We start from the raw sequence: 17,516 nt of genomic DNA, 5'->3' as shown, positions 1-17,516 counted from the left end.
TTCCCGCCACTCAGGGCGGCGCAGCGCGGCGACGCGGGCCTTAGCGCTGACGGACAGCTCGCCTCAGCCAATCGGAGCCCGCGCCGCGGCCCGGCCATGTCGGCAGCGGCGGTTCCGCCCGCCCGGCCAACATGGCCCTGACGGCCGAAACCGAGTCCCGTCTGTACCGCTCGCTGCGCGTGGCCTCCGGCGCCGCCGCGCACCTTGTGGCACTGGGATTCCCCGCCGCCGTGGCCGTGCTGGCGCGGCCCGGATCCAGTGAGTGCCGGCGGGGCCGGGGCCCGGGGCGCGGGGAGGGCCGGATGTCTCAGCTCACCTCACCCTGCGCTTCCCTTCCAGGTCTCTTCTCCTGGCACCCGCTGCTCATGGCCCTCGCGGTAAGTGCCACTGCCCGGTCACCGCCCGCTGCCGGCGGAGTGCCTGGGTGGTGGGTGCCGAGCCCCGGGAGCCCCCGGGTGACGGGAGGCTGAGCCCCGGGCGGTGGGTGCCCAGCCCCGGTTTATCCGGTGCCAATGGCGCTGCCCTCTGCCCCCCAGTTCTCGTTCCTGATGACGGAAGCGCTGCTGATCTTCTCCCCGGAGACCTCGCTGCTGCGCTCCTTCTCCCGCAAGGTGCGAGTGCGGGTGCACTGGGCCCTGCAGCTGCTCGCCCTGCTCTGCGCGCTCCTGGGGCTGGCAATCATTACCTACAACAAGCACCTGAACGGCAAGGGCCACTTTGTGACCTGGCACGGGCTGACGGGGCTGCTGGCCGTGCTGTACGCCGGCGGGCAGTGCGCCGGGGGCGTGCTCCTGCTCTACCCCAAGCTGATGAAGAACTGGACTCTGGCCAAGCTGAAGCTGTACCACGCAACCTCAGGGCTGGTGGGCTACCTGCTGGGCTGTGCCAGCCTGATGCTGGGCATGTGCTCCCTCTGGTTCACCACCACGGTGACCGGTGCCTTGTGGTACCTCGCCATGCTGTGTCCCCTCGTCACCAGCCTGGTTATCATGAACCAGGTGAGCAATGCGTACCTGTACCGCAAGCGCAGCCAGCACTGAGGGCTTGGTGCTGACCTGAACTTCCCAAAGCGAGCTGGGCCTCCCTTTGGAGAGAGCTGGCAGCCCCCCTGCTCGCACAGGGTCTCCTTGGAACTTGGTTTCTACCTACTCGTCTTTCCTTAGTCCTGGATTGTCCGTAGTGTCTTGTCCCTGGGGAGCAGCTGCTCCAGATGTGTGTGACACCTCACCCCTGCCTCGGCGGGGATGTTCCCTGGCACAGGTAAAGCTGCCAGTCCCTGTGGCAGCTTGGTGCTCAGTGCTGGGAAATGGAGGGCTCACTCAGGATTCCTGCTTCTTTTCCCTTCCCATGCAGGGCTGCTTTGGAGCAGGCAAGGCAGGAGCCATCCTGGTGAGGAGGGCAGGGAGTCCCTTCTCTCCCAGGGGCTGCAGCAGGCACCACGCTGCCTCTCCTGCCACGGGGGCAGCTTGACAGGAAAGCACAGGGCACGGTTGTGGCTTCAGCCTGGCAGGGCTGGGGCAGGGTGGTGGCACCCGAGCAACGGTACAGCAGCAGGTGTGTCCCCATGGCACGGGCAGTTCCTGGGACCAGAGCAGGCAGCTCTGCCCCAAGGGCCTGGGTCTGGACACCCACTGCCACGCACAAACCCCTCCTCCGTGGGCTGGGCTCTGCCTGCCGGGGTGGGGTCAGTTTACAGAGCAGATTACTGAGCCGGGCTGTGAACTTACAGCCAGCAAGGCATAGGGAACAGTGTGAGCACGGGGGGAGGCACAGACCTGGGCAATGAACCCTTGGGAAGGTAGGAAGAAACCTCCTTGCTGGCACAGCAGCCTTCCTTCCACGCATCCTGCTCCTGGCAGGGCTGGAGAGCTGGGAGCAGCTCCCAGGCTGATAAATTCCTCTGTATCCAGAGCTTTTATTCAATAAAAATTTCAGGCAGCTAGAGTGCAACAAGCCCTCTTTACTTCTTGGGTGGGATGACTTTTGGGGTGCAGGCAGACATGTCTCCCTGCTGGGAGCACCTGGGAAGAAACCCCCTCCCCACCTCCTGACAAGAGCCCCCAGGGGCTGCTCTGGGCTGGGTTCCCACCCTGCCCGTGCTCTGCTGCAGGAGCCAGCGCTTTCAAAGAACTCTTTATTGATACCCAAAGGTCTGTGTTCTTCCCATTTGACAAAACCTTCTCGTGTGGTCCTTTAAAAAAATAATCATGACACTGCTGATCCATATCCAGGGCTGGGAACTGCCCACTGGATCAGGAGCGGTGGAGGCTGTCACAGGGAGCATCCTCTCCATCCAGGAAAAAAACTCCATCAACAAAGAGGGAGGGAAAAGAAAGGGGGAGCCCACATTCTACCTGCAGGAAAGAAAACCTGCTGCCAGAGGAAGCAGCTAGAGTCCCACTGTAAAATTAATTCCAGCTTCTAGTGTAATCTGGCAAACGGATTAGCCGGGGAGCAGCCAAGGGCAGCAGCTCCTCACAGGGGGAGGGGGCAGGAGAGGAAGGAGGAATCCCCACCATGAAAGCCTGGAGCTGGCAGTGCTGGAGCACCACCACGAGGGGCTGGGTGGCCTCCTCCTGCCCAGGGTCCTGTCCCCTCCTACCCAACAAACTTCTCACCGGCCCTGGTGAGCTCCTGCTGGGGTGGGGGGAGGCTCCCCACGGGAAAGACCTTCAGAAGAGAAACCCACCAGCCTTCCCATTGCCTCGGTTAGGGACAAAACTACCTTCAGAAAGGAGAAAATATGTGTTGAGTGCTCTGGCCAAGCCCTGGCACAGAGGAGAAGCTGACTTCGATCCCACGAGGGCCAGCACAGCGGCTTGGGGCAGGGATCAGCCCCGTGTCCCTCTCCCAGAACAGCTCCCGCTGCCTGCACCGACTCCACGGCCTGCCCCGGCTGGGGGGGTGGCTCCAGGAATCCCTGTCCTCACGGTGGTGGCAGTGTCACTGTCCCGGGTGCCTGGTGCTGGCCGCGAGCAGCAGCAGCAGCGAAGCGTTGGAATGAGGTATCCCCCTGCCCGTGCCGCGGGAGGAGTCCCCGCCCCCGGCCAGGGGGACCCGAGGGGGATTAGCAGCTCTCACACGGAGACAGGGCGGGAAGGGGCCGCTCACAGCTGGGCCGGGGCGTCCTGGAAGCTGATGAGGTTGGACTCCTGGCCAGGGCTCTTCCCGGCCGTGCTGGGCTCGGGCAGCAGTGGGCTGTTGGCCTTCGCTGCTGCTGCTGCCTCCTCATCATCATCCTCCATGCTGGGCCAGGCTGATTGGTCCTCCACGCGCTTCAGCCGCTCGTTCAAAGCCTTCAGGGCCAGCTGCCTGCAGGACAAGGGTACGTGGGCAGGTTAACCCGGGACAGCGGCTCTGCCCCATCGGGCAATGAGCAAGTCAGTCCCTGGCTTCCTCCCAGAAGGAAAGGGTGGGTTCAGCAGCGCTGGGGAAAACCTGGAGCGCCTGGGACTGCTCCACAGAAATGCACTCTGGCTCACAGACTACTCACACGGAGTTTTCATGCTACGTGGTGCAACACGAGGGCAGCTCCGGGAATGGGGAATAAAGGCATAAAGCAGGGCAGGGAAAAGGGAGTGCCAGCTCCCTGTCCAAACCCTCCTGCCAGGAGTCAGGAAGGCCAGTGCTGGCTGCGCTGGAGTGTGGGGCTGACTCACTGCCCTCCCCTGGGCCAGGGTGAACTGGTGGAAGGCTGCCACAAACATAGGCTGTCACTGTCCCAGACTGTCCTCCTTTCTTCTGCAGGAACCCCATACCTTGTCTGCCCCTTTCCCAGGATTCCCCCTGCCCTTCCATTGCTGCCCCACATCTGGAAGAGGAGGATAATGCCCCACCAGCTCCCTGAAATGCTCCTCACCACCTCCGTGGCAGACCACATGAAGAAGGCCCCTCCTGCGCCCCTGAACCTACATCTCCCCCCTCCTCCTTGGCTGGATTTTAAACCGTACCCTCGCTGTCCCTAAACGCGATCCCTACGGGCAGGGCAGGGCAGGCGGTACCTTCTCCTCTCGGCGTCCTGGGGGTCCGTCCCCGGCAGGCTGATGGTGATGGAGGACGGGGCACCCACGTCGTAGCGCTTGACGGTCTTGCGGCACACCCGCACCTTCACTAGCACGCTGTGCACCAGGTTGGCCACCAGACCCACCACGGGCTGCAGGATCTCGGGGAAGAAAGTGGCGAAGGCGAAGTGGTCGCTCATGTCTCCGCGGCCTCTACTGTGCCGCTGGTAGAAGCGGAGATAGACCCAGCTGGAGAGGAGCCCGAAGCCGTACGAGGCCAGTACATTGCTCTCGACGAGGGCAGCGAGCCGCAGCAGAGCCAGGAGAAGGAGCAGGAGCATGGGGACAGCCTTCATTCTGACCTGAGGCACCTTCAGTACGGTGCTGTCCCCCATCGTCTGCTTGAGGGCCACCAAGACCCCCCCGAGGAAGCCCAGACCGCCGTGGATGCGGACGGCGAACAGATAGTGGAGGCGGAAGGAGGCCACATAGGTGAGGAAGTAGGCGAGGGCGGCCAGGAGCCCCACGGAGATGTTCACCACGGCGAAGAAGACGAGCAGCTCCAGCGCGCCCCAGAGGGGCTCCAGCAGCCGCCCGGCCGTGCCCAGCGTGGCCAGGCTGGCCGCCAGCCCCCAGGCGCGCTCCTCCACCAGCCCGTGCGTCAGCAGCGTCCACACCCAGAAGTTGGGGGGCAGAAGGTAGCCGGGCGTCACCCCCAGCCCGTAGGCCGTGTCCAGCCCAAAGGAGAGCAGGTACAGCAGCACCGCGGCGGCGCTCAGCGACTTCACCACCACGCTGGTGCCGGCCAGCGCCGCCAGGAAGTGCTGCCGGGCCACCGGCAGGTACCGCCGCATCTTCGGCCCCGCGGGCGGGACGGGGCGGCCCCGCGGGGGCTGCCCGGCCCCACCCGCCCGCCTCCCCGCGCCGGGCCCCGCGCGGCCCCCGGCCGGCCCCGGCCCCGCTCTCTCCCTCCGCCGCCGCCTCGGGCCAGGCCGCGCTCGGACCCTCCGCTGGGCCAGGCCGGGCGCGGACAAACAGGACCGTTGCGCATGCGCGGAACGGGGGCGCCGGGGCGTGGCTGCCGCGGGGGCGGGGCCGGGGCGCCGCGGGGCACGCCGGGACTTGTAGTGCGGCCACGTTGGCAGCGCGGGGCGACACGGGACACACGGCCGGGGGACACGGGGGAACACGGACACGGAGGGGAGATAGCGACACGAAAGGGGAGGACATGGGACAAACGAGGCACACGGACGGGGGAGGGACACGGCGGGACGTGGAGGAGAGGGGTGGCGGAGCACGGTTATGGGGCATGAAGGTCGCAGTCATGGGGGTGCGTACACGGGGGGCAGAAACCCCGGGAAACGGGGCTATGGACACGGGCGGGCTGGCACGGAGGACACTCGGGGACATTGACCCCGGCAACAGGGGGACCCGGGTGCGGGGACACGGGCATTGAGTGGGGCGTGGGCAGGGTGACACGGTCCTGCGGGGACACTGGAAGATGGGGGCCTGAGCCCCCGGCCCTCTGTGCAGCGAGCGGGCTCTGTGAGCCCCCGGCGCTGCGCTGTGCCTGTGCCGTGTCCCTGCCCCCCGAGGTGCAGCAGGGGTGAGGGCAGTGTCGCACCTGGCAGAGCCCCCCGATATCCTGTGCCCACCCCCCCGTGCTGTGCCCCCCCAGCCGTGCCCACGGCCCCGGGCAATGACGCAGCCACCGCCTGTGAAGTGAAAATATGAACATTATTTAATAACTGAGTCTCTGTAATAAACCATTTGAAAATATTTTACAAGGAGTCACACGCACGATATCTTACAAATCGTCTTTTTGTTGGTTTTTTTTTTTTTAGTTTTCCAACTCTTCTGTACAAAAAAAAAAAAAAAGAAAGAAACCAAAAGAAATTAAAAATAAATTAAAGAAAATCAATTAAAAACCCAATGCCTTTGAATGAGCAGAGAGAGAAGCTTTTGGGTGGGGACAGGGCAGGAGGTGACCCCGGCGGGACGGGGGGCCCGGGGCCACGCCGCCCGTTCGTCTCATTGGTTTTTAACTTAAAATAGACTATATATGTATATATTTATAGGTATGTATAGTGGTGGTTTTCTGGCAGAGCACCTAACTAGACTACAGAAGTACACACACTCCCGGTAACACAGAGCCATCTGTTCAAACACGGTTCCCAGAGACAGTAACCAAACACACACTGAAAAAGCTACAAGCAGAATGACCATTAATTAACCCCAGCACTAATTAGCGCCTGGCGCCCTCCCCAGCCCCCCCGGGGTGGCCGTGCCGAAGGGGCTCCCCTGGACCCGGTTGATGGGGTGGCTCTGAGCGGGGTGCCCCGGGGGGGTGAGGGTCCCCAGGGCTGCCCAGGGACCCCCGGCACTGCCGGGAGCAGCGGGGGTGGCACCCCGGGTGTCACAGCTGTCACCCGGTGTCACGGCTGTCACCCTGCTCCGGGCCCCTCCAGCCCCCGGCGCCTCTCCGGGCTGGGTTTGTGGGGTGCAGCGGGGTCTGCGGGGTGCCAGGGCAGAGCAGCCACGCTGTCCCCTCCCCGGCACCCGGTGGAGAGACTGGGGGGTGCCATCCCCGGTGAGCGCCACCTGCCCGCATCCCCTGCCGTGCCCCGGCCGGCAGCACCCGGCACGGCCCCGCTGCCCCGGGACGGGCCCGGGCCTGGCACGGCCCTTCTGGGGACATGTGGCACCTCCCGCTGCGCACTGGAGGCCGTGCCCCACTCGGGGACACGTCCCCAGGGACGGGCAGCAGGGCCCGCCAGGCCAGCGCGGGCTCTTTGGCAGGGCAGGGGGTCCCGCAGGGCTGGAGGGGGGCAGGGCTGAGCGGGCAGGATTCACAGTGATCTGCAGAACGGAAAAGAAACAAAATACTTTTTTTTTCCCCTCCTCCTTTTCACGCCAGTATCTGTGCCCAAGGACGGCTGAGCCCAGCGCGGGGGCCGGGGCTCCATCGTGCCGCAGGCAAAGGCCACTGTCCCTGTCCCTGTTCCTGCCAGCCCCAGCCCGCAGGGATGAGCCCGCAGGGATTGCAGCTGCCCCACACGCCCTGGGGCCGGTACCGCCAGAACAAATGATACTGACCCGCACAGTCAAGTCCTTTCTTTCTTTCTTTCTTTCTTTTTTTTTTCCTTCCCCCCCATTTTTTTCCTTTTTTTTTTTTTTTTTTTTTCTTTTTTGTTTGTTTGTTTTCCCATGTGTCCTCGTTGCTGACAATAAACCCCGCCGGTCTCCAGGTGAAAATGTCGGAAACTCGATGTAGAAAGATCTGCTTTAAAATCTTCAGGCTAAAAAAATAGGCGAGGTGGATGGAGGGGTGGGAATTGCGGGCGAAGGACACCGACGCCACTTTTCCAAGTCCGGGTGGCCGAGAGGGCGCGGTGCCGGGAGCCCCGGCCCGGTGCCCGCTCTGCCGGGAGCCCCGGCCCGGTGCCCGCTCTGCCGGGAGCCCCGGCCCGGTGCCCGCTCTGCCGGGAGCCCCGGCCCGGTGCCCGCTCTGCCGGGAGCCCCGGCCCGGTGCCCGCTCTGCCGGGAGCCCCGGCCCGGTGCCCGGCTCTTCTTTGGCTGCGGCCGGCGGGGAGAGCGGGGCGGCACCGGGGGGGCCCCGGGCGGCGGAGGGGGCGTCGCTCCCGCTCCAGCGGGCCGGGGACGGGCATGGAGATGGAAGTTGAAAGAAAAGAGAGCTGGCGGGGGCGGCCGGGGGGCTAAAGGCAGGCGGCCGGGGGCAGTGGGTGCCGGCTGGTGCTGGAGTAGAGGAGCAGCAGCTGCAGCGAGAGCAGGATCCCCAGGGAGGGGGAGAAGGAAGCCCCTCGGCCGCAGTCTGAGGTATCTTCCTGGGTGGGGGAAGAGAGAGGGGCCGTGGGGCACCCTCGGCAGTGCCTCGGCACCCCGGGGGCACCCACTGCCCTGGCTGGGACACCCCATTGCCCTGGCACAGGCACCCACTGCCCTGGCAGGGGCATCTGCCACCTCCCTGCAGCCCTGAGAGCCTCCTGCCCTGCAGCACAGCCTGGGGGCCACCCCTGCTGCTGCTCTCCCCGGGACCCTCATGGCTCTGCGCTTTCCCCCAGGAGGGAATGGCACTGCTCTCCCCGGGACCCCTCAGAGCTGTGACCTCCCCAGGGAATACACCCCAGGGCTCCTGAGCCCTCTCCCTATCCTCCCTGGGCTCCAAACCCCCATCAGAGGGGTCCCCCCACCCCTCTGGGTGATCCCCTCATGGCCCTGTTCCCCTTGGGGGACACCCATGGCTCTCTTCCCCCCAGGGGGAACACTCACCTTTCCACCTCCCCCTCAGGGCTCCCCTGGGATGCCCCCATGGCTCCATTCCCTGCTCTGGGGGGACCCACTGCCCAAACCTCCCCCAGTGGAGCATCCCTCAGGGGACCCCCCAGAGGAGACCCCTGCCCCCAGCCCTCCCCAGGGCCAGCCCCAGCTCTGCTGCCCCTGCCCCACGTACTGTTGCATTGTAGTCGAAGCAGATGTGGGGGCCTTTCCGGTAGCGGGGCCTGTCCACCAGCTCACACTGGTTGGGGTCCCTCGGGGGGGCTTGGCAGGTCAAGGAAACCACCAGGAACAGGGCAGTGGGGGCTCCTAGGGCACCCCCAGCCCCTGTGGCCACGGGCCAGCTCCCTCCACCCCCACCAAATTCCACAACTCCACAGGTCCTTGCCCCCCTGCCTGTCCCACACACCCCACGTGTCCCCCCACCTCGCTGCTGCCACATCCCTGTGGGATGCAGCCATCAAAGGATACCTCTTACCTCTGCCTGCAGCAGCTTGACAGACTCACACTGGCTGCAGAGGGGCTTGTCAGCCACCACGAAGAGCAGGTTGGTGTTGGCCAGTCTCTGTGCATGGAACAGCCTGGGGGTGCAAAGGCAGTGGGACCCCCCCTTACCCTGTGCCCCAATCCCCTCCAGCCACCAGTGCCAGCCCTGCTGAACCAGCAGCACCTCCCCAGACCCAATTTCATCACTGTCCCTGCCCTCCTCCCCATCCCTGTCCCCAGCTTCATCCCTATCCCTGACCTCATGCCTGTCCACATTCCCAGCCTTGTCCCCAACCCCATTTCCTGCCGTGGCCTCCATCCCCACCCTCATCTCCACCTCTCTGCCCATCCCCATGCTGAGGGGCTGCCCAGGGACTCAGCACTGATGGCCTTGATGGCCTTCCAGGGTTTGGTTCCACGCAGAGGATCCCTGGGGACACCATCACCCACAGCCCATGGGGACACCACTGTTCCTCTCTGTCCCCCCTGTCCCCCTAAATGCTACATAGCATCTCCTACTGCCCCCACAGAGGCTGCTGCAGGGCACCTTGGCACAGGCAGCCTCAGGGGTGTCCCCAGCCCTGCCCAGGGGTGGGACAGTGGGGACAGACCCACCTGGAGCAGTTGCCGCAGTCGATGATGGCGTTGTAGGTGGCGTTGACGGTGCTGAAGTAGTACTGGGTCTGCTTCATGATGCAGCTCGTCTCCCTGGCCTCCATGCCGTCCCCCACCACCTCCTCTGTGCCAGCACAGCGCTGTGGGACAAAGGCCACCAACCCCCCCAGCCCTGCCCACCCCCAGCTCAAAGCTCCCCAGCACTGACCCGTCTGGAACCAGCTGCTGTAGGTGAGGCTGTACAGGAACTGCTGGAACAGGGACCTGGGCAAGCAGAGCGTGGCCACGTCAGCTGTGACAAGGACACCCCATGTCCTCCCCAGTGGGATTGGCTCCAGGGACAGGACAGGACTCACCAGGCTGCAGCCGAGGTCCACCAGGCGAGGCTCAGGAGGTCGGCCACAGTGGGCTGTGGGTAGAGAGGGGGCAGTGAGCCAGCAGGTGCCCATGAGGGGCACTGGGGACACACTCGTGGGTCCCTGAGCTCCCAGAGCAGCTGGAATGCAGCATCCCCGTGGGTCTCACCACGAAGACGCCGCGGGGCGCCGCGCCCGTGTTGCTGGGGGCCTCGGGGGCACAGACGGACTGGAAGTCGTAGGACTCCTTGCGGGCGTAGAAGGAGTTGTTGTAGAGGGCAGACATCAGGTTGGCATCCACTTCACTGAAGAACTTGCCCACCTGAAATGGGAACACTGAATCTGCACCCAAATGCCACCTTGGCACGGGCTCCCCTGGAGGGGACTCGAGTGGGGCAGTGTCACAGCCACGAGCTCAGGGTTCAGCTCCTGGCTGGCATCCCCGCCCTGGGGAGCTGCGGGCACTGCTCACCTGGTACCAATGGTCCTCCTGGTTGGACAGCACCAGGAAGCCCCCATCATCAATGAGGACACAGATGAGGTCCTGAGGAAGGAGGGCAGTGTCATCCAACCCTGGCCATGGCCAGGGCAAGGCAGGACTAGCAGGGGAGGGTGGCAGGCTGTCAGGCAGGGGGGCCAGCATGGTGTCCCCAAGCCTCAGAAGCATCTCAGTGCCAGGAGCACCCATGCTGGTTGCAGGGAGCAGTAGACACCACCCAGCCTGGGGGTTTAACAACCCTCTCAGAGGGTCCACCATCCATGGGGCAACCCCCAGGCCTTCATCCCTGTGAGGTGGGCTGGGTCTGGCTGAGCTTGGGGGAGCAGCAGGGCACAGGGTGGGTGCACAGGCTGGGTAAGCAGGAGACACGGATCTCTCCCAGCCATTCCATACACCCCCACCAGCTGCTCCCACCCCTGCCCACCACCCACCTTGTTGTTGGCCTCACAGTCCATCTCACAGCTGCTTGAGGGGTCACACTGTCAACCAAAAGCAGGGCAGAGGGACAGGTTAGCAGGATGGTCATCCCCCCAGAGCTGTCCTCCCAGCCAGAAGGGGACATGCAGGGTGGTGTCCCCAGAGGCTGGGGACAGGAACCCTGAGGAACAAACCCATTCCAACCACAGGCACCATGTCCCAGCAGTGCCCCCCAGCACGCAGAGCTCCCTCCCTGCCCTGTCTGCACCCCTGTTCCCTGGCTGTGCCAGCCCCAGGACGTACCCGGCGGGTGCCCAGCTGGTCTCGGTCTGTCCGGTTGCTCGCCAGCACTTTGAACTTCTCAGCCCAGGCCTCCAGGTCCAGCTTCACCCCCACCACTGGGGCAGTGGGAGACAGGGTGAGCTGCAGCCTGGAGGGGGTGCAGGGACCCCCCAGCCTGGCACCAGGGCACCCAGCTCCCTGCCTACCTGCGGGCTTCAGAGTCTTGCCCCCGATGCTGAGCTCCACGGCGGTGCTCACCAGGATCCCAATGGTGTTGTTCTCCAGGTCCAGCCCCCGGTAGCCAGCTGTGGAAGGCAGGGGTGACATCAGGGGACACATGGAGCCAGTGCCAGCCTGGGTCACATCCTGTCACCCTGAGCTGGCACCCACCATCTCGATAGGGTGGCTTGAAGATGTAGCCCTTGTTGTCCAGGCTCCTCCGGTAGAAGCTGGCATTGAAGGGCTCCGGTTCCTCCTCCCAGTCATCTGCGGCCCTGGCAGGGAGAAGCCACAGCCATGACTGTCACTGCCATCTCTGGTCCCACCAGAGATGGCCCAGCAGGAGCAGACACGCCACTGTGCAGGGCAGACACTCACTTGTTAGGGAAGACACGGGTGATGCCCCCGTCGGTGGCTGCGAAGACAGCCAGGAGGCTGTACCTGCAAGGAGAGGGGCCAGGTACACCAGCCATCAGTGGGGTTTTGCTCTGCCCCTGCCTCCACAGCCCATCCCCATCCTCATCTGTCCCAAGACAGTGCTGCCCACCCTGGGCCATCTCCCCTCCACCTACGTGTTGAGGTCCTGGTCCTTCCAGACCTGGTCCACCAGCTGCTGTGTGATACCCGTGTCCAGGATTAGGTTGTGCAGGAGGAAGTTGTCGCCTTGGAGAGGAGGAGGAGGTGAGAGCTGACCCCATGAGGGCCACCCATGTCCCCAGCTCTGTCCCAGCACCCACTCTGCAGCAGCTCCCAGGACCCCAACCCCAGCACACTTTATCCCCTGCTCCACCTCCCCCTGAATCCCCATCCACCCTCAACCCCCCAGCAGCCCCCCCAGCAGCCATCCCAGCTACTCACACTGCTTGGAGTCTGGGGTCACCTTTTCCATGAGGGCAATAAAGTTTTCCAGGAACTCGGTGTTGTTATCCGACAGGTCGAGGTCTTTGCAATACTCTCTGGGGTTTGGGGACAAGGTTTGTGGTTCGTGGGGATGGAAAAGGCAAGGTCAGTTCTGCCCCGGGGACAGCAGGGCAGGGGCTGGCTGTGCTGCCAGCACCCAGGCTTGACAGGGACACAATGGTGGTGACTGCCACCTCTCCTGGGAGTGTCACCCGCCAGGGGAACTGGCTGTGGGCACCTCTGCAGACTGCCCAGTACCCAGCCCCAGCTGCCTGCAGTGCCACCAGGGAAGTGTCCCACCAGTCACCAGGTCTGTCACTGCCACAGGCCCTGAGGTGCCGTCACCTCTGCCAGGGCAAGCTCTGATGGATCTGGTTTGCCCAGAACGGTACAACACCGAGTCCATCTCTCCCCATCCCGCTGGGGCTACTTGTGGGACTGGGTGCCTCTGGCACCATACTTACCTGCGGGGCTGTGCCCACCCTGCCCTGCCCCTGTGGCACCCCAGGGATTGGGGCTCCATTGTGGGTGCCAGCAGGGATTTGCCTCAGGATTCTCCACAGCTGCACTGGCAGCACCAGGCAGGCACTCAAAGCCGTAGCTGTGCCCTTTGCACAGCTGGTTGGGTGCTGGCTGAGCCCAGCTGGTGGAGATGGGTGCTTGCCCATGGGCATCATGGCCCTGAGACACTCCTGGGACAGGCAGTATGGTGGGTGCCATGTCCCTGCTTCAGTCTGGGACATCCTGAGCACAGAGTCCCAGCCCCACCGATGCCAGGGACAGCTGTAACCTGTTGGTCACCACGAGACTCTGGGTGGCACAGGTTAGTGCCACCCCAGTGTGCCAAGAGCCTCCTGTCCTCAGCAGTGTGGCTGTGAACAGTGACAGGGTGCTCAGGGCTCCCCCACTCACAACCCCTCCACCAAGCTCCTGACTGCCAAAAACTCTGTCATTCAGAGGACAAACGGAGCAAAGGGTGGCAGGGAGCATGCCCACAGGGCAGCTGAAAAAGGTGAGGCACCCTGTCCAGCTCGGCCCGGCCCCTCCACCCCTGTTCGGGGGGGAACAGCCACCTAAATACCTCCACCGACACGCACAGATACAGGTACTCACACACCCACGGGGGACGGGGGATATACGGTTTCTGAAAATGCCCAGAGGCCCGTGGGCGCGGCAGCAGATCATACAGTCGCCCTGGGCACACGGCCCCTCCCTGCCCCACCGCACCGAGGCTGCTCACGGAGCCGCCCTGGGGATACCGAGGGGCTCGCCCTGACTTCCACACCCGCTGTTCTCTCCAGCTGCAGCGTCTGCAGAGCCCCGCACCGGGCACGGAGCAGGCACTGCAGCCTCAGTGGGTGCAGCCCCACTCCTGGGGCCTCGGGCATCCCCTCCCTATCCATCCTCTCGGCGTGCTTACGGCCAGTTTTCAATAACTGTGTTCCTGTTTCTCATTCACGCTCTGCTTTGGCTCCCATGTGTCCTGAGCTTCACCCCCAGTGCCCAGCAGAGGGCCTGGGGACTCAGCTCCCCAAAAAGGCAGCGGGCGCAGTGACTGCACATTCCGGGCTGCTTCGCCCAGAGCTGGAGCGAGTGACTGCTGCTGCGGGCCGGGAGGGCAGGGGGTACCCGCAGGTGGCTGTGCTGGACCTCAACCCACTGTAATCCCCAAAAGCTGCACTGGCAAAACGTCCCCTAACAGGACGTGTAGCTGCCGTAACAACCTATGAGCAGATAGGTGATTAGCTGGTGGTGTTAATTAGAGATTGCACTGTGGTGGCGGGAAGGGCGCGGTGCTGGCAGAGCCATGGGGTTCCCCAAACAGCCCAGTGATGGATGGCCCTTTATCCCTGCTAGGTGACACACTGGGCGGCATGGCCCAGGGGAGGGGACACATCTGTCCGTCAGGGGGCTGCTATGGGCTCCTCATGTCCCCAAACCCTCTGGGCATCCCAAATTTGGGCCGAAACCTCCCCCTCCTTCTCCCCCCCCCCGCAGCCAGCACGACTGTATGATGCGGCCGGCGGCCCCTCGCTCGGCAGGATTTTCAGAAACTATACCTATATATGCACGCGCAGAGGTCGGGCTGCACCGGGTGCATATATATATATATAAAAATATATAAAAATATAGATATATACTGTGCTGGATGCAACCGCGGGGCCGGGGTCCCGGCGGCAGCCCCGCGGCCGAGCGGGCACACGACACACACAGCCACAGGGCACGGGGAGCGGGGACAAGGCACGATGAGGCGAGGATGGGGGCGATGGGGGGGTCGGCAGCGGGGCCGGGGCGGATGCACACCTCGGCAAGCGCACACGCAAAGCTACCTGGGAGCAATGAACACATGTCCCTCCGACTCAAAGCTGTTGGGCAGCAGGTATTCAAAATCTGCAACAGAAAGGGAAGGTTATCCGGCGGGGAGCGGGGGCGCCGGGGCCAGGAGGGAGAGAGACGGACAGAGAGAGAGAGAGAGAGAGAGAGAGGGGAGGGAACAAAAAAAATTAGAAAAAAAGAAAAAGGCATTTGCTGCTCTTGGTAACAAGAGAGGAAGGAAAAGGCCGTTCTGCTGTTGCTGGCACCGCACGGGAAGGAAGGTTAAGCCAAATCAGGAGAGGTTTGCCCATCTCGGCTCGAATTTGCTCGGTGGCGGGCTGGAGGCGCGCGGTGCGTACGCGGCCGGTACGCAGGGACACACAGACACACACACATATATATATGTGCGCACATGTATATATATATATATGCATGTTCGGGAGGGCGGGGACGTCTCTCTCTCGGGGGAGGGGTGGTGGGCGAGGGCAGGGAACCACATGCTGCGCTCCTGGCCGGAGGAGGATCACCAGAACACTCGGTTGTCGGGAGAAAAAAAATAAAGGGAGTTTTCAGGCATCAACACGGCCAGAGGGAAACCTTGCCGAGGACAGTCCAACCAGAGGCTCCCGCCCTGCTGCAGGGCCGTGCAATGCGCTGCCGGGCTCCACTGCCGGGCACCGGTGCCCCCTCCCTCCCCGGGGCCGTGGTACCCCCATGGGGACGGGGATCCGCGCTCTGCTTTAACAGGGGTGCAGCCCAGTAGCTTTGGGGGGTCTCTGGGATTGCCCCCGGCAGAGGAGACAGAGGATGCAGGGCTCAGCTCGCGGGGGCGAGCTGGGTTGGGGGGTGCATGGGGGGTGCCCTGGGACACCCCGGGATAACATCTCCCCCAGGACGGGCACCGCCACCCCCTTGCCCTCCCGCCAGCTCCTGGTGCATTGCACGGCACAGCCAGAGGTTGGACTGTTGCTCTCTGAGGGCTGGAGGCAGGGGCTGGGTACAAGCCGATGAGAGGAAGAAGAGGAAGAGGAGGAGGAGGAGTACAAACACTCGTACTTGGTCCATCAGCATTGCCATCACAGGGGCGCTGGGAAGAGGCAACTCAAGGCTGATTGAACAGGGCTGAGGGTGACACTTCCACCTCTCCACTGTCCTGCTCGCCTGGCCCTGTCCCCCATGGCCCCTCCTGTGCTGCAGTGCCCCCCCAAGCCGTGTCCCTGCCGGTGCCAGGGAGGGGGTGCCAGGCAGGCTGCTGGTGGGTGCCGTGTGCTGGGGGCTGCGTGGGATGGAGAGTGGTGGCGTGGGTGTCCCCTGGCCCACTGTGGGGCTGAGTGGGAGCTGTGGGTCAGGAGGCCCCTCTGGCAGTGAGGGAATGGGGGCCAAATCCTGTGTCCCATGGGGGATGTCCTGCTCCACTGCAGGGACAGACCGACCCTGGCACCTCGGCCTGCCTCGGTGGGACTTGGGGCTCAAACTTGGCTGCTCCCAGGGGCACAGATGGCACCAGGACACCGCACCTTCAGCGGTACAGGACACTGCACCATGCCATGCTGGTCCCCAGGGCAGGGGGGACGGCCACCGAGCAGCTGTGGGGGCAGGCAGTGTGGCACCCCTGAGCTCAGCCGTCCCGCCTGCCCCTGGGGCCAGGCTCGCCGTCACCTGTGCAGCTGGGAGGCACTGCCCCAGTGGTCCCATCCCATCTCTGCAGAGCGTTCCTGCTTGTAGGCTTTCCCCAAAAAGCCTGTCCCAGAGGCTGATGGATTGGGCCCCCCGCCTGTCCTCCATCCCTGCCACCTTGGGGCACCCACCCCACAGCCCCCCTCTCCCTGCACAGCCCTATCCCTTTCAGGTTGAGTTGTCTTGGGGAGGAGGAAGCAAAGGAGCCAGGAGAAGGGGAGAAGGAGTTGGAGGAGACGAGCGGGAGAAGAGGAGCAAGAAGGGGCAGCGTTAGGGAGGAAGAGCAGGGCATCCAACTAGCTACAAACTCCTCGTGGGTCAAAAAGGGCAGTTTCATACAAGATCAGCTCTTGAACGATATCGAACCAGGTTTGGGAGTGATGCGCAGGGAGGGAGTGGGATTTTCGTGACAAAGCTCTCATGAACAGAACAAGACATGTTGCTTTCAAATAAAGGGGGAACTGGAGGAGAGGAGGAGGAAGAGGAGAAGGAGAAGGGAGGAAGGGCGAGTTGGTGGCGGTTTGCAGGTTCGGCGTGGCAAACGGGCAGGGAGATGGGCAAGCAGGGGGCTGGGGGGGACTGGACACGGGGCAGGGGACGGGGTGGTGAAGGTGAGTGGTCTGAGACTGAAAATACTTGCCCTTCATTTTGATGTTTGGTACTGTGTGAATCCACCATAGAGAGAAAGCAAGAAAAACAACAAACAAAAAACAACAAACAAAAAAAAAAGGGGTTGGGTGGAAAGGGGGAAGGGGGGCACAAACAATATTTTATTCAATCGACGTTTGAATAAAAATATTGTGTACTATAATCATACCAAAAGGAAACCTCTTGCAAAAAACGACATGAAGAAAAGAAAACATAAGAAAAACCCAGTAACAAAAGAAAAAGCAAAGGCCACGGTGAAATAAGAACAAAAAATAAAATGCAAAGATATAACTAGAGAAATATATAGATATATATTCAATACTCCAAAGGAAAATGAGAATCAGTAGCAAACAGTTGCAACAGTCTTGATATCAAAATGTCCTCACTGAGTCAGGGGGCATGCACGGCACGGTGGGCAGAGCTGGGGAGGGCGGGGGGATCCCCCCTCCCAGGGATGGGGACAGCCTGGCCTTGTCCCCACAGGGACACAGGGCTCCTGCCCATGGATGGAGGGGGTGGCAGGGGCTGGATCCGGAGTGGGGCTGGGGTCAGGCCACCGGGGTGGCCGAGAGGGAGAAACAGGGGGAACCAGAGGGGAGAGGGGAAGGGTCCAGTTCTCCCATGGGGAGAGGGTCCCTGGGAGCAGCGTGGACCTGAGGTGGGGAAAAGGCTTGGGGGGTCAGGGGAAAGAGAAAGAGAGAGATAGGGGGGCCAGGCTAACACACACGTACACAGATTAATTCCAAACAAAAATCGAAACCAACCGAAACCAAACTCATAAAAAGAATAAATGGCTTAAACTGA

At 63.0% G+C, this 17,516-nt stretch overlaps 3 protein-coding genes across 4 annotated transcripts in view; 1 reads left to right on the top strand and 2 right to left on the bottom strand.

Annotated features, from left to right (window-relative positions):
- The first annotated feature begins 74 nt into the window (after nt 1-74).
- Nucleotides 75-1,944, top strand: CYB561D2 (cytochrome b561 family member D2). The gene is made up of 3 exons (XM_054640449.2): nt 75-258; nt 340-377; nt 537-1,944. The coding sequence occupies exons 1-3, from the start codon at nt 132-134 to the stop codon at nt 1,038-1,040; spliced, it is 669 nt and encodes a 222-aa protein (XP_054496424.1). The 5' UTR covers nt 75-131; the 3' UTR covers nt 1,041-1,944.
- A 176-nt stretch (nt 1,945-2,120) lies between these two features.
- TMEM115 (transmembrane protein 115) lies at nt 2,121-5,064 on the bottom strand. Its single transcript, XM_054640446.2, has 2 exons — nt 4,002-5,064; nt 2,121-3,312 (listed from the first exon to the last, which is right to left on the bottom strand). The coding sequence occupies exons 1-2, from the start codon at nt 4,853-4,855 to the stop codon at nt 3,108-3,110; spliced, it is 1,059 nt and encodes a 352-aa protein (XP_054496421.1). The 5' UTR covers nt 4,856-5,064; the 3' UTR covers nt 2,121-3,107.
- A 655-nt stretch (nt 5,065-5,719) lies between these two features.
- CACNA2D2 (calcium voltage-gated channel auxiliary subunit alpha2delta 2) overlaps nt 5,720-17,516 on the bottom strand; it is a 211,101-nt gene continuing 199,304 nt past the window's right edge. Inside the window, exons 23-39 of one of the 2 annotated variants that reach the window (XM_054640210.2) lie at nt 16,705-16,725; nt 14,402-14,462; nt 12,030-12,127; nt 11,744-11,834; nt 11,550-11,612; nt 11,343-11,446; nt 11,159-11,257; nt 10,974-11,068; nt 10,685-10,732; nt 10,227-10,298; nt 9,924-10,076; nt 9,755-9,807; nt 9,607-9,662; nt 9,399-9,522; nt 8,769-8,878; nt 8,473-8,561; nt 5,720-7,846 (exon numbers count right to left, since the gene is read on the bottom strand). In XM_054640210.2, coding sequence (XP_054496185.2) covers nt 7,718-7,846; nt 8,473-8,561; nt 8,769-8,878; nt 9,399-9,522; nt 9,607-9,662; nt 9,755-9,807; nt 9,924-10,076; nt 10,227-10,298; nt 10,685-10,732; nt 10,974-11,068; nt 11,159-11,257; nt 11,343-11,446; nt 11,550-11,612; nt 11,744-11,834; nt 12,030-12,127; nt 14,402-14,462; nt 16,705-16,725 — 1,466 coding nt within the window. In that variant the 3' untranslated portion in view covers nt 5,720-7,717. The remainder of the gene's footprint in view (nt 7,847-8,472; nt 8,562-8,768; nt 8,879-9,398; nt 9,523-9,606; nt 9,663-9,754; nt 9,808-9,923; nt 10,077-10,226; nt 10,299-10,684; nt 10,733-10,973; nt 11,069-11,158; nt 11,258-11,342; nt 11,447-11,549; nt 11,613-11,743; nt 11,835-12,029; nt 12,128-14,401; nt 14,463-16,704; nt 16,726-17,516) is intronic. The other variant, XM_054640211.2, reaches the window with a different exon arrangement.

Source organism: Agelaius phoeniceus, chromosome 11 (assembly GCF_051311805.1).
Source record: "Agelaius phoeniceus isolate bAgePho1 chromosome 11, bAgePho1.hap1, whole genome shotgun sequence".
Lineage (NCBI taxonomy): Eukaryota > Metazoa > Chordata > Aves > Passeriformes > Icteridae > Agelaius > Agelaius phoeniceus.
The sequence above is the reverse complement of the archived record's forward strand: the minus strand, read 5'-3'. Positions and strand labels throughout refer to the sequence as shown.